Below are 13,836 nucleotides of genomic sequence, written 5' to 3'. Positions count from 1 at the left end.
TCTGTGGGATGGGGGCAGAGCAGATGCTGTGACAGGAAGTTACTAACATGGTCCAGATGTGAGGACAACAGACCACCTCCAACACAGCTGGAAAACGTGGACGACTGCAGGCAGCGACTGCACACATGCACAAAATACAGAATTCATAGGTAGGAGAAAGCAGAATTAAAAGACTTTTCTTTGTGTCGTTTCTGTTTAAGTATGAGTAATATTAGATTTTGATCTGTCTCTACTTTGTTTTTGTGTTTCTTTCTCGCCATAGAAAAACAGTAAATGAACTATTAAGAACTACATTTTAAGGAACATAATGTAAAATAAACACTTAAAATGACAGTCCACGGTATAAATTCAAATAGTCTTACACTTAATTCACAAAGTTAATAACATGTATATGCCCTCTAGTGTTAAAAGCAGTGTGGTGCAACAAAGTCATAAAAGAAAACAGTCAAAGGCCCACTGTATTGTAACAACTGTGCTGTTTTATTAATTACTATGCTTGAAATTTACTGTGAAATCCAAAGTCATTAAAAATAGGTGAAAAGCCCCAAGTATTTGTACACAGGCAACAACTTTGAGATCAACAATGAACTGGCTGAGTTTATTCGACAGCATTTTCTGTGACACGATGATGTCCATGTTGGGAATGCAAAGAGAAAAAGAGCAACTGACAAAGAAAAGGACTGGTAAGACTTATTTACCATAACAAGGCACCAATCAATAGCTTAGAAAATGAGATGACAAAGTGAAATTTCTTAACAGGACCTATATATCCACAGGGACAATACTAAGATCCTACCTCTCTGGGTTGTTTGGTATTCCATTAACAGTTTCTGTTGCCTGGACTAAGGACCTCCAGAGGGCCTCCTGTCTGCAGTTTTTACAGTCCATTAAAGAATGCCACTAATCCTCATCATCCTCTTCATCGATTAGGACCATCTTCCGTCTTCGCTTTACAGGAGCAGAGATATCCTCCCTGTCTGAATCTGCATCACCATTTGCCTCCATATCCATCACAAGGATGGAGTCATCCGCTGTAAAGACAGCAATGTAAGGGTCAAATGCAGTAGTTGTGTTCTTATTAAGCATACAGATGCAGATATAAAGCTTGGCATGAAATAAGGAGTGATGCTTCGTGATTGCTTCACTTTAAACCTTTAGCTTAGCTTAGTTTTCTGTCCCAGCGCACTGTAAGTAATTATTTAAGGAATACATTAAAATAACAGCAAGAGGACAATACCATTCTCCTCCTCATCGTCATCCAAAACTCTGCTTCTTTTAGTTGAAGTCTTCTCCTGGGACCTGACGTGAACACATGAAGAATTGAAAATGAAGAAGAAAAGACTCTCTGCAGTAGCTTGCCTTGACTGTTTAATAAAAAATATACGGCAATGCCTCACCTTTCATTTACAGTGTCTGTGTCATCAGCTGGAGCGACATCTGATACAGGAGCTAAGAACAAAAACAAAAAGGGGGAAAATACGAACAGTTATTGAAATCACTGACTTATTCTTGATTAGTAGAAGATTAAAGCCAACAGATCTGAACTAGTGTAAAATGCTACATCTTAAAGTCTCCCTTTGGTAAACCACAACAAACCAGAAGCATTAAAACGATTGCTTCATGATGGGATAACAAAATACAATTCTTAAAAGGATCTATATATCCACAGGGACAGGTCTAAGGTCCTATTTCTATAGATTGTTTGGTATTCTGATAATAGATTTTTCCACAGTCTAGACTGCAGACCTCCAGAGGATTGCATCCACTTCAAAGCAACTGGAGGGATCTTCATGTAAATCCTGTCTGCAGATTTAACAGTCCATTAAAGAATTGCATTAATCCCTATCATCCTCAGACGTTCTTCCATCTTTGCAACACAGGAGCAGATATATCATCCCCGTCTGAATCTGCATCATAAGACAGTTGAACTATTTTTGCACCACTGGTACACGAGCGTAACCTTGTTATCATGTGTGACTTTAAGCTTTCCACTTTTAACATTGTAGCTTTGTGCTGCTGTTTTTTAAGTTTCCTTTTTTTTCCCCAGCAAAATTTTAAATGCCAAAAGGTGACTAAATCATTAGTTAATTTACACATTTAATCTCAAATACTGTAAACATACTGCCAATGTAACTTACTTCTGTCTTGTTCATTGATTTCTGTTATATCCCCAGGAAACTGAAGCACAAACAGACTATTTACATTCATTAATACTTAGTTTCACTAGCGTCTACTACCACATTCTTGGCTATTTGACAAAGCAAAGCTGGCTATTAAAGAGACAAGTTTTATATGCACCATGTAACTTAATGTTCATCTCTGTGAGAAAGCTATAATTAAGTGGTGCCACCTGACGCAAGGTGCAGAAGATGATCCTCCCACACGTACCTGTATCCTCAGAGGTGTGGTGTTTCCTCTTGCGTGCAAGCAGCAGAGCTCTGAGAGCCTGAGATCTCTGTTCACCTGAGACCTCCTCCTCCTCCTCTCCCTCATGCTGCTGGGGGTCTCTGGTTGGGCTCTTGGATCCGTCCTGCTCCTCACCAGGTTGGTCCTCTCTTGGATTAAGAGCTGCAGCTGCACTCCGGAGCTGAAATGCACTGATCTTTGCTGGGATCCTCCAGAAGGACTCCTAATTACAGAACGGTGACAAATAACTCCAGTTAAGGTGTATGGTTTTTATTTTCCATTGTTCACAAATGACTTCAGATAATCATGAAAACAACACTGACTCAAATTACAGCACAAAAAAAAGCAGATCAAACAGGTACAATTGGAATGAGGTCAAATGACTTCATTCACATTGGGAAATATCACACACATAAAACACACCTGTTCATCTGCAGGTGCTCTCAATCCCAGTTTGCGCAACAGTCTCTGGAAGCTTTTGTTGTCCATGGCTTCTTCATTCGCCTCAGTCAGAGGGACAACTGGAACAGGCTGGGACAAACCTGAGGAATGGGCCACAATCATTTCATTAATAAGACAAACAGTACTAATTGCATTATGTTTTTCACACACAAGACAACTTCCACCAGAACCCTGCTAAAACCACCAGCAACAGGCTATGAAACATCATACAAAATGTTTACACAATGTTTTGTTTTTTGACAGCTGCACTCACCATCTTCTTCACGATCATTTGCAGTTCTGTTCAAACAATTTTGGAGCCACAACAAGGGTCCAGACATGCCTGTAACATTAAAAAACAAAACAAAAAACATTTTACCTGTTATAATATTTATTATTATCATGTTATGTATGCTGCATTTCACCTCTCTGGCCTTGACTCAAACAAAGAAAGCACAGAGCAGTTGGTCCTCTCACCTTCCTGGTGTAGAGCGTGTACCATGGCGCCAACATCGGCTCTCCTCTCTACTGTGGAGTGCATGCTTTGGCTCCTCCGTCCACCATTTTGTGATTTTTCCCTCTCCTGCTCTTCGTCATCCTCTTCCTCACTGTCTTCAGACTCATCCTCTCTCTCATCTTCGTCATCTGTGTCCACAGAATCATCTGGGAAACCTTGTGTGAGTTCAGCTAAGAACTCTTCTTCAGTCTGCGGCAGAAAATACATTGCATTAATTGTAGAAACATTGTTTCTTTAAATAAAATGGATTATAGTTAGATTACATTTTTACTACATACCTATTTTTCGATGACATACATAAACATAATTTCCACATTCCTGGCCTACTCTATCAGTCTTAGCATACATCAAAAGTAACTGTACCATTCCTTTCCCAGAGCTCTTTCCTTGAGCACTGCGGCTTCTCTTCTTATAAAGTTCTCGCCTCTCAGACACCAAGCCCATGCTGAGCAGCTTGTCCACCACACGTGCACGAGATCGCTTGGCCGTGAGTTTCTTCAGGATATTACCCAGAACATCTGTGAAAATAAAATCACTTTTCATCACTTAAAAGTCACCTCACAAACCTTGAAGTATTCATGAGACGATTGTTTAAAAAGGACTGGAACAAGGGACACAGGCACAGTGACTTTTCTGTCATATATTTATACAACAACAATATGGCGTCCTGTACCATCAGAGTCTCTGTATTCCTCAAAGAGCATCTGCAGCTCCTCCTCCTGCTCCTCAGTCCACAGAACAATTCGAGTACCTTTCCTTTGAATAAGGAAAAACAAGTTGTTAACAATAATCTTCTATAATTTCCAGTGTAGACTGTAGGGCCATTCTGCAATATATACTTCACTTTATTTCATACATACTTCTGCTTCTTCAGTTCTTTAGCGTTGTTCACCAGACCCATATGCACCAGCTGTGTCACTACCTGCCGTCGAGTGCGGTTGCTGTTGCTGAGTAATGGCAGCAGAGTCTCCACTATGTCTGGCACTAAGCACAAGAATAAATAGTCAAGGAAGGACTCTGAGCCTCAATACATCGTGTGAAGCTGGATCTGGTGATAACACAGCTGACAGATGTGCAGACAACAAACAAATGACCAGCGAACCTTCAGAATCGCGGTGCTCTTCATAGAGCTTACGCAATTCCTCTTCCTCTTCTTCAGTCCACGTTGGTTTCTTTCCCTCTCTGACATATTTAGGACAATGAGAGGAGATATGTTAAATTTGGGCGTACAAATAAATACATATGCTTCAAATCTTTACACAAATGCATCTTTAACCTGTAACAAAGGTCAGCTTAACTTGACACACACCACATAAATATAAACAAAGGAGAGCACACACCCATCTTTGCTGTAGCCTTCTGTCATCTCACGTACAGCCCCCACATTTTTCCAGAACAGCAGCTCAACATATGCCTTGTTGTTTTGTGCTGCCAGGGAAAAGAAACGTTTCAGCACATACTTGGCAAAGGTCACTAGTTCCTGTGAAGACGAGGGGAAAAAATGGGTTAGATCTTTTGTTTAATCTTCTGGCAGCTTTATATCACCAACAACTTGCTTGACAACACAGAGGAATGTTTTTTTCTTCTGTTCGTACTGTACCTTGTAAGCAGCTGCTGCGGGGTCACTCAGGATTTTGTTGAAGAGGTGGAAGACGGACAGCTGGAAAAGCAAGGCGTCCATTTTGAGATCAACGGCCAAGCGGTGCAGCATTCGAGCGATGCAGTGGTTTGTGTGTGGTGTGTTTTTAGAATATGATTTTAGTAGAAGGAGGTATGGCTGCACAATGCTGGGGTTGGCAAACCTGTAAGGGCCAAGAGAAGAAGCAAAACGCCACATTTGAAGATCACAAAACTAGCTAATTATTGTCTAAAATGCAAGCTTAAAAGACTGGGCATAGGTTACTGTCACCGTTTTTCCTCACCTCTTGATGAAATCTTGAAAGTTAAACTCTGTTTCAGAAACCTGGACAGACTCCAACTCTTCCTCTTCTGACTCTGCTCCATCCTCATCTTCCTCCACCCCATTTTCAAGAGGAGAGGATCCTGAAATTAAATTTTAAGGTTCAAATACAGTAAACATGTGGTGCCACAAAGGGTGAAACATAAAAAAAACAAAACAAAACACGAACTTGGCAGGTTGGCATGAAGGATTTGCTTAAGGAGTTCCAGTTCCTCTTCAGGTTCCACATCAGCTGAACCAAACACATCTCCCTCCGGCCACACCTCCCTGTTTATGACAAGAAGGAAAGTTTAAATAATTAAATACTCCTAATAACTGGAGATGTCTGATCAACCTGAGAGTGTCGTTGGAATTTTGCTGATTAATCATTTTATTAATATTCAAAAAAATTCAACGATGGCAGTTTTTAGACTCGTAGAAGCTGCAACATTTTTTTTTGGTTTCATCAAATAGAAATGTGCTGTTTCAATATATAAATATTTTGGGTTTGAACTTAAACTGTCATTTTGGGCTCTCAGAACTTCTTACTGACTGCTTTAAATGTTCAATAGCATACATTTTTATTTAGATCATCAGAAAAGAAATAAACAAAAATAATATCAGATCTTAATGACCTGGCAGCACGCAGCAGCCCCAGTGCTTCTGGTCCCATTCGAGCCAGCAGAGCATCTTGCACTCGCACCATAGCTTCAGTACGCTGCTCCTCAAGAGGAGTTTCAGACGTGGCATCAAATGGCACGATGCTTTCAGTTAAAGACTCTGACAACTGCAGACAGAACAAAGAAAGGTGCTATTCATTGTTGGTAAATCTGGTCTTTCTCACTGTGAACAAGAGAAGACTATATTTAAGCATTAATATTCATCATTACCAGACTGATATGTTTTTGGAAACTTATGTTGCACAGAGTTGACCCTTTGCTCCCCCTTGAGGTTGATTCTCACACTGACCTGAAACCCTGCAGCCTTCAACTCTTCCTCCACTATCTTCCAGGCCTCCTCCAGGGCCTCCGGGCTAGTTTCTGCAGCTGACTGCTGCTTTTTACCTTGAGACTTTTTCCGCTTCACCTTCTTTCTCTGCAGAGTGGACAGAATTCGATAATAACTGCCCAACAATGTATTTCAAGAAAAAATGTACACACGCTACAAATATAATAGAACAGCTTACCTGCACCATCAAGTTTCTGCGACCTTTGCAGAAGCGTTCCAACATGCGCAAGAAGAGATGAGTGGACTCCACTAGGTCTTTGAGGTAGGAGTGAGGCTGCCTGGTTTCATCATACTTTCTCAGCAAAGTCAGGAAGATCTCCCTGTACTCCATCAGGTAGAATATGTTACCTAGAAGTTAAAAGTCACAGATGAGCTTTTTCCATAGTTTTTGATATAAACTAGGACTACAGCTGAAAATTGTCTTCACAGTATACCTATATATTTAAAGCATTAGGTAGACAAGAAACCATGTGCAAAACACTGTCTAAGTTTTACTGGCCTGAAAACAAATAATAAAATAATGCTAGCTCAAAAGCATACTCTTAAAAGAGCAAGCTTAATTCGAGCTAGTAGCTTTACTCACTTTTAATAACACTGGAACTCTGACGGATGGTTTCATCCTGTGAGCGGTCCATCTCGTTCACAGTCAGCAGCAGCTCTTGATATGCCTTTAGTGCCAAGTGCATCCTACAACAAAACACAACAAATGGTAGTCTGGGGCCAACTCATGTATTTGTTTCTTCTGGCTGTTTCCTTATGACCTTCTTACCTGCGGGACCAGGATGTGGCCTCTTTGCAGTCTGTGAGCAGCATCTCATAGTAGTTGGTAATGTTGCGCTCAATGAAATGAAAAGCACGGATCGACATGGTCTCAGAAACTAAGTCAGCACGGAAACCGTTGCCACGGTTGAAAGCCATGAAAAAGCTGAGTGCCCAGAGGTAATAGGTCTCATCATGCTGCTGCGTCTGCTCTCGAATCAGACTTTCCTGTAGAAAAAAAAGTGTGGTGAGCACTCTACTTTGGCTTTAAATGCTGAACCCGCTACACATTTTACAAAATTGCACTCCCATTTGTTTTATTTTTGTATCTCACAAAAACATATTAAACACCCCTCTAGCATGTGCTCTATATAATTGAAGTTAAAAAAAAAAGGAGATTCAGAAATAGATCCACTTCAGACCAGCAAGCTTAATCTTTTAAGCTCATAAGGACTCATAAGTTTTGTCACGATGCAAAAAATAATGATGTATCTTCCCTCCATTCTCATAATCCAAAAATTTCAGCTCAACCATTTGCTGAGAGAATGTTTTGCTGATGCAGATTCTCTGTGACTTTGCTAAACAATTTGAATGAAAGCTGAAGTCAACTAAAATCCTATTGGGGTGCTGGGACTCTGTGTCTCTACGAGAAAAAAAAGAATTATTCATGTTACAGTGGCTGACCTTAACAAGGTACATGAGTCGATTGTAGCAGTTGTCCAAGAAGTCCACACAAAACTCTCGCAGGAAGAGTCGAACATTTAAGGCTGATCGGCGTTTGTCCTTACACTCCTGGGCCCGTCGATTCCTCTTGGGAACACGTCTCACTGCTTTGCCTATGTCATGAGTGTAATTCTTGAACTAAATAATGAGAAACACAGAAACATTAAAACATTATTTGTTACCATGACTACTCGCAAGGTTAGGATTTCTTTATATTGGAGATGAGCTTTAAAAGTTGCACTACTCACATTCTGAAGATTTCTGTGATAGATGACATCTTTATCCCCTATGGCCTTGAGGCCTTGAATAACATACGACCCTCCAAAGCGAGAGTGCCTACGAGAAACATCAACACACAAACTGTGACACTGTAAAGACCAAATACATGCAATACTGTGGTTAATTTTTTTGGGAACTTGTACCGGCTGTAATGTGAGGTAGCTTGTAAAAATAATGCCATCAATAATTGTTATTTATCAATTAACATATGACACAAAACAGCAAAAACCTAAATTTAATCAGTATTTGGGGTTACCAATCTTTGCCTTTGAAGGATAATTTCTCTGCTATTGTATGGATTTGGGAAAATGACTAATTGCATGCAACTTTGTATATTTGGGGCTAGCAGCATAAGCTCCTACACCTTTCTAACAGAAAGTAGCAACTGGATTTTATGGCTAACCGCATAAGGATCTATATCTGGTGCAAACTGCAGGGAGGCTAAATTATATTTAGTGGAGAAATGAATATAGAGATCAACTCAATTTGAGTCAATGAAAATCTATTTAGATCTCAATACATTTTTACTGTCCACAGAAGCACACAATGATAAAGCTCTGTCTGCAAAGTTTAACACATTTAGCCTCTGTACAAGGGTCTGTTTACATACTATTACAGATATTAGCCAGAAGGTTGTTTTAAACACTTGAAAAACTTGTCACATCACTTCTGTCCTCTCATGTAATCCCATGTTAACTCTATGATGTTCAGATCAGGGCTCTGTGAGGCTCATCTCATCTGTTGCAGGACTTCTTGGTGTGCTGAAGACTTTATGATTCTGCCTGTTTGCTTATAGTTGTTGTCATGCTGAGGAATGATTATGGAACCAATCAGATTCCTTCCTGATGGCACTGGGTGATGGGAATCTGCTAGTATTCAGCATCAAAGGGACCACTAAATCTGACCAGATCCTCAACTTCTCAAATATTCTCCACTGTCTAATATGTTGATTGAGAAACTTGCTAATGTGATGAGTCGCAATGATGTGTGACTTAATCACACATCAGATAAATGGCTTTTTGGTTCAAGATCTTCATTTTTGGGTATTTTTACATTTCAGAAAAGTCAACCTAATATATCTTTCATCTGCTCTGTTTAGTTTCCTTGATCAACCCCACTGTGTTTCTGGTCTTCAATCTTAATGTTTCTTTGTGGAAGCATCTGCCCGCTGCATACTTCTATCTGTGATGCAAATGCAGTAGGACCACCTTGTGTGTTATTACTGTACTCACTTTCACCATATGGGTTTTTCCTGCATAGAGGAATTTTGGTGACCCCCAAAGAGATGTTAACTAGCATCAAAATGATAAAAATTAATTACTTTTTTGTGCCATATTTGTGAGCTAATTTTGCATTTTGCTAATGCTAATGGCCATTACCGTTTGTCAAATGGTCGCAAATAACCAGAAAATGCTTAGACTTCTGTCCAATACGTCAACTCAGACTCATTGCCATTACCCTACATGGACCTATCATGCTGACTCTCCCATATAATTACCCCCAAAGGCTATTCTGGCCATGGTGCAAGAATTTTAGATGCTGTCTTTTTGTATAGCTGTCCCACACCCAGTTTTATTCCCCCTACACAGCTGTTTCTGTTTCTGCTCACAATTTTGGTTCAGCCTACACTTTTCAGAGAATGAAGTTACAACCCTGTTTTGACAAAGGCAGAACAGAACTGATTACTGGTTTGCAAAAGCATAGTATAAAAAGTTCTTTAGTTGCCTAACCACAGCTACACTGAAACTGTTTCACAAGTGGTGGCTGAATGAAAAAAACACTACAGATCATCTGCTTCTCTGTACCTGGTTCCTCTCTGTAATGTGCGAGAACGTTTCTGTGCATGCTCCTTCTGCCTCAGAGCCTCCAGTTCCTGAGAGTCTCTCTGCTTCTCTTCTGCTGAACGAGCATGACCGGCGCTCACCAAAGCTTCTGGTGTCTGTAAAAGAAAACCCAAAACAAAACATGCTCAAACACAGAACAGCTGTAAATCTTTATGTGCACATTCCAAAAGTTCTTTTGTCTAACCTGGTCTCTGAACATGAGGGAGATTATTTCCAACACATGCATACTCCACTGCTGCTCACTCTGGGCCGAGGCCAGAAACTTGACCAGGTCATCAAAACCGCTCATGTGAATTGCCCACAGCACCCTGTCATGGACACTGGCATCATCGTCCACTTTCTACAACCAGAGGAAAGCGCAGATGGTAGGGAAGGAGGCAGCAAAGGTAAGATGAAGGGTCATAGAAAGGGAGAGCCTTTGCGATAAGTCCAATAAGTGCTATTGGGAATAAGCAGTATCTTATTACGTTGGCATTTATGTTAAACTCAAACCTTCTCTTCATTGGGGTTCGCAGGTACATGAAGCACATTTCTGACCAGCAACAAAATCCTCTCTATCAGCAGATTATCTTCCTCCTGTCTCTGCTCCCAGTCCTGAATCAAAAGTGAGTAGGAAGAAGAAAAAAAAAGCAGAGAAACACGTTAATAAGCACAACCATTTCACTGAGCGCAAACAGCTGAGACTATTTATATCAGCGATACACTTACAAGTTGCAGAAGGTTGTACAATATCTCGCTTAAAATGCCAAACACACTTTCACTGGCAAATGCCTGAAAATAAAAGAACAGAACAATATTACACAAAGCAGTAGTTTTTACAGTACACCTAACCATACTGAAGTTATGGTTGTGTCCAACCCATAAATATTCACTTGAATGATAATGACAATACCTCTTTATAGGCTTGTAAATGAGAAGTCAGCTGCAAAAAGTGAAATCTAAACACTGGATCCTCTGGGACTTTACCAAAACACAGCATGGCAGGTTGGGTAAGGTTGACCATGAGCCTGGGGAAACACACAGAAGAGTCATTTCAGTTAAAGGCCCCTTTTTAAGCAAATTCTTTAAAGTCTTATGGTCCTCGAAATTTGTCTTTCAATTTTTAAGCTTAAAAACTGCACACACAAAAAAAAATCACATTTTTACAACTGCTATTTTACACCTCCAAGTTTATATAACATACAAAACACAATAAAATCCTTTCCCCCATATGGGGCCTTTTAGAATTCTTTTTTACCAAATTCTACAACCTTATTAAAAAAAATTCAAAAAAACATTAATTTTCTTGCAAATTGAATGCCACTGTGTTTCTTAAACGAATGCTTTATACCTATGTAACAATAATGTAATGCAATATTTGCATCACTTTATCCATGATACATTGTGGGGCTGTATTATCATTTATATTTTATTCTGAATAAACTGATCATTTCTGACATGCTTATTTAACATATTCATGAGTATACATTGTATTTTGAAGAGAGATGTTTTACATGAGGGCTCATACCTGATGCAGGCATCAAACAAGGCTTTGTCTTGTCTGTGTTGAGTGATAATAGGTAGAAGGTCATTCTGCACAATCTGTCCTGCACCCAGTTGCTGGCGGACGTCACGGGTGTCATCTTCATGTCGTAAATATCGGATCAAGTCTTTCACGCTCTCTGTAACGCAGAGGTGGGACAGGTAAAGGATGAGTCTTCTTGATCCAAAACAAGTCTGACTGTATTCATTATAACAATGATGAATTTATTATTTTAAAATTAATCACCCAAGCAATCAGCCTCCTTGTGATAGGTGTCTCCTTCCAGATAACCCAGAGCACTGCATGTTGCCAGAAGTTCACAGTTCATCCTGAGTCAGTCCTGACACCATCAGCAAGCCCTGAGGTGCAGGGATTCAGACAAACAAAATAAAATTAGTGGCCTACCACACATAAAAAAAACAACAACTTCAACAACAACAGAACATCGCAAAAAGTTGTGTTTTCTAGTATGAAAGTCACATTTTGTGGGTTTTTATTTAGTCTCAGGTCAATGCAAGCCATGTTTTCTAATGCAAGGAAATACACACGGTCAACAAATCAACATCTTAGTCCGGCTCGCAATAACTGACACCAAACATAGCAGACAAGATCCCAAACATATAATGTGTATTCTGAATTCTGTCCAAGTGTTGTGCCAAGTCATCCGTAGAAGCAATTACCTTAATGCCTCTGCATTATTTCACCTGCTCTGTGGCCTACATTACAACTAATCCAGTTGTTTTGTTTTTTTTTTTTACCAGTATTCACTTAATATAATGCAAATTTCCACTTGCCAAAAATGACTGCAGCTCCTATAGAGTGACTAAAATGTTATGAATGCTTTAAAATTACTTGATTTCATTCATGAGGGTTATATTTTAAAGATTACAGCCCATAATACCATTGCAAAATAAAAAGAAAGTTATTTATATTTATTTATAGCTATTTATATATACAACACATACAATAATTACATTATTTGTGCTTGTTTGATTGTTTCCAAATATAAACAAGGACACTAGACATACCAGGCACCTCACATACAGCCCAAATGTTGCAAACAACAACAGCAACAACAACAACATTGCCTTTAATGTAAATGTCATGCTTGATTCGGTTACCGACTACAAAGATGTCTTTATTCACAATCATTGGTATACAGGAAAGGTTTCAAGATGACAAACCTTTACTATTAGCTCGAACATAAAGTTTTGTGTATTTGCCTGGTATGACAAACATATTTCAATATCACAGGTCATCTTGCTACTTCCCAAAGACAACACTCTGGTGCCATATTACAGCTGAACCTGTGCAGTCTCTTCATGTTACTCACAGTGGCTCATGTCTGCAGTCAGCTTTACATCTAATGGTTATTTTATAATCTTTCTATTGTTTTCAGACTTCTCTTATTGTTTGACTACTCAATGTCCAGTGGTTTTGAATTGTAATATGTGCATTTTCTGTGCACCCAGAGGAGCAGCAGACTTCACTTCATTGCATGTAAAGCTTACAATGACAATAAAGGCTTTCTGATTCCTGATTCTGATTTCTGACAAAAACGTTTTGGCACAACACCTGGTAGAGTTTGTTTAATAACTTAATGACATTGTGAAGATTTGTTTTTTGAAGAGGCTACTGGCATCAGTTATCCTCACTGGTAACTACAAACATTCACAATCAAAGTAGCTGATTGTTTTTATATATACATGTCAACTATTTTAAATTAGCGACGGAATTTACAGTCCACAAAATACGGTCAAATTTGCGTACACTGCTAATGTTATGTAGCCGGAGCAGTTAGCTTCAGTCAGCGTTAGCTTAGTTAGTTTTAATAGTTTACTGTAGCTCTGGCCGCCAAATGAAGACAGTCCTGGCAAATAAAAGGAAAGAGAAATCCACAAACTAACCAGGAAGGTCGTTCAGTGTTGTTGTTCTCCAGGTGCTGTGTTAAACAACCGCCGGTGTATTAAATTTAAACCGTTTTCATAAATACAACGTTGTTTCCAACCTGCCGTCTCAAGTCGGACAAGTCTCGCGCCAAGACAGCGAGCGAAAACTCAGAAAGCGGATGTAGAATGTCGTCATGACTGTGCGACTCTCAGCCCTGAGTTTGGATTTTCAGGCAGCCCTAACTAATGCGGGTTAATGATAACAGAAGCTTTATCAGTAAAACGTGTAGGTTTGGGGTTTAAATAAGGGAGCTTAGCGGTGTGGTTGAAGCCATAATTCCCGTCAGGCTTTCCAATAACTGTAAAAATTCGCTGCAGTTTGAGCGAAAATGTCGCCTGACAGGTATGACTTAGGGCATACCGGAGTGCGTACACAATGGTTTTACTGCTGCAACAAAAAAGCTGTGCGTGTCGTTAGGCTGAACTTTTATTGAAGTATTATCGAAATC

The 13,836-nt window shown here is 39.6% G+C and overlaps 1 protein-coding gene across 1 annotated transcript; it reads right to left on the bottom strand.

Moving 5' to 3' along the window:
* Window positions 1-459: 459 nt before the first annotated feature.
* On the bottom strand, window positions 460-13,404 carry timeless (timeless circadian clock). The gene is made up of 30 exons (XM_008306951.1): window positions 13,346-13,404; window positions 11,685-11,797; window positions 11,424-11,577; window positions 10,809-10,923; window positions 10,625-10,687; window positions 10,409-10,510; window positions 10,101-10,256; window positions 9,878-10,011; window positions 8,042-8,129; window positions 7,755-7,931; window positions 7,081-7,298; window positions 6,895-6,998; window positions 6,490-6,659; window positions 6,273-6,398; window positions 5,939-6,090; window positions 5,494-5,591; window positions 5,287-5,407; window positions 4,965-5,166; window positions 4,705-4,844; window positions 4,467-4,546; window positions 4,225-4,348; window positions 4,038-4,120; window positions 3,728-3,882; window positions 3,325-3,553; window positions 3,122-3,190; window positions 2,830-2,948; window positions 2,389-2,629; window positions 1,398-1,449; window positions 1,238-1,299; window positions 460-1,031 (listed from the first exon to the last, which is right to left on the bottom strand). Exons 2-30 carry the CDS (start codon window positions 11,764-11,766, stop codon window positions 901-903), a joined length of 3,747 nt encoding a protein of 1,248 aa, XP_008305173.1. The 5' UTR covers window positions 11,767-11,797; window positions 13,346-13,404; the 3' UTR covers window positions 460-900.
* Window positions 13,405-13,836: the final 432 nt, after the last annotated feature.

The sequence above is a fragment of the Stegastes partitus genome, unplaced genomic scaffold (assembly GCF_000690725.1).
Source record: "Stegastes partitus isolate 25-593 unplaced genomic scaffold, Stegastes_partitus-1.0.2 Scaffold51, whole genome shotgun sequence".
NCBI classification, from domain to species: domain Eukaryota; kingdom Metazoa; phylum Chordata; class Actinopteri; family Pomacentridae; genus Stegastes; species Stegastes partitus.
This window is presented reverse-complemented; position numbering and strand designations above follow the sequence as displayed.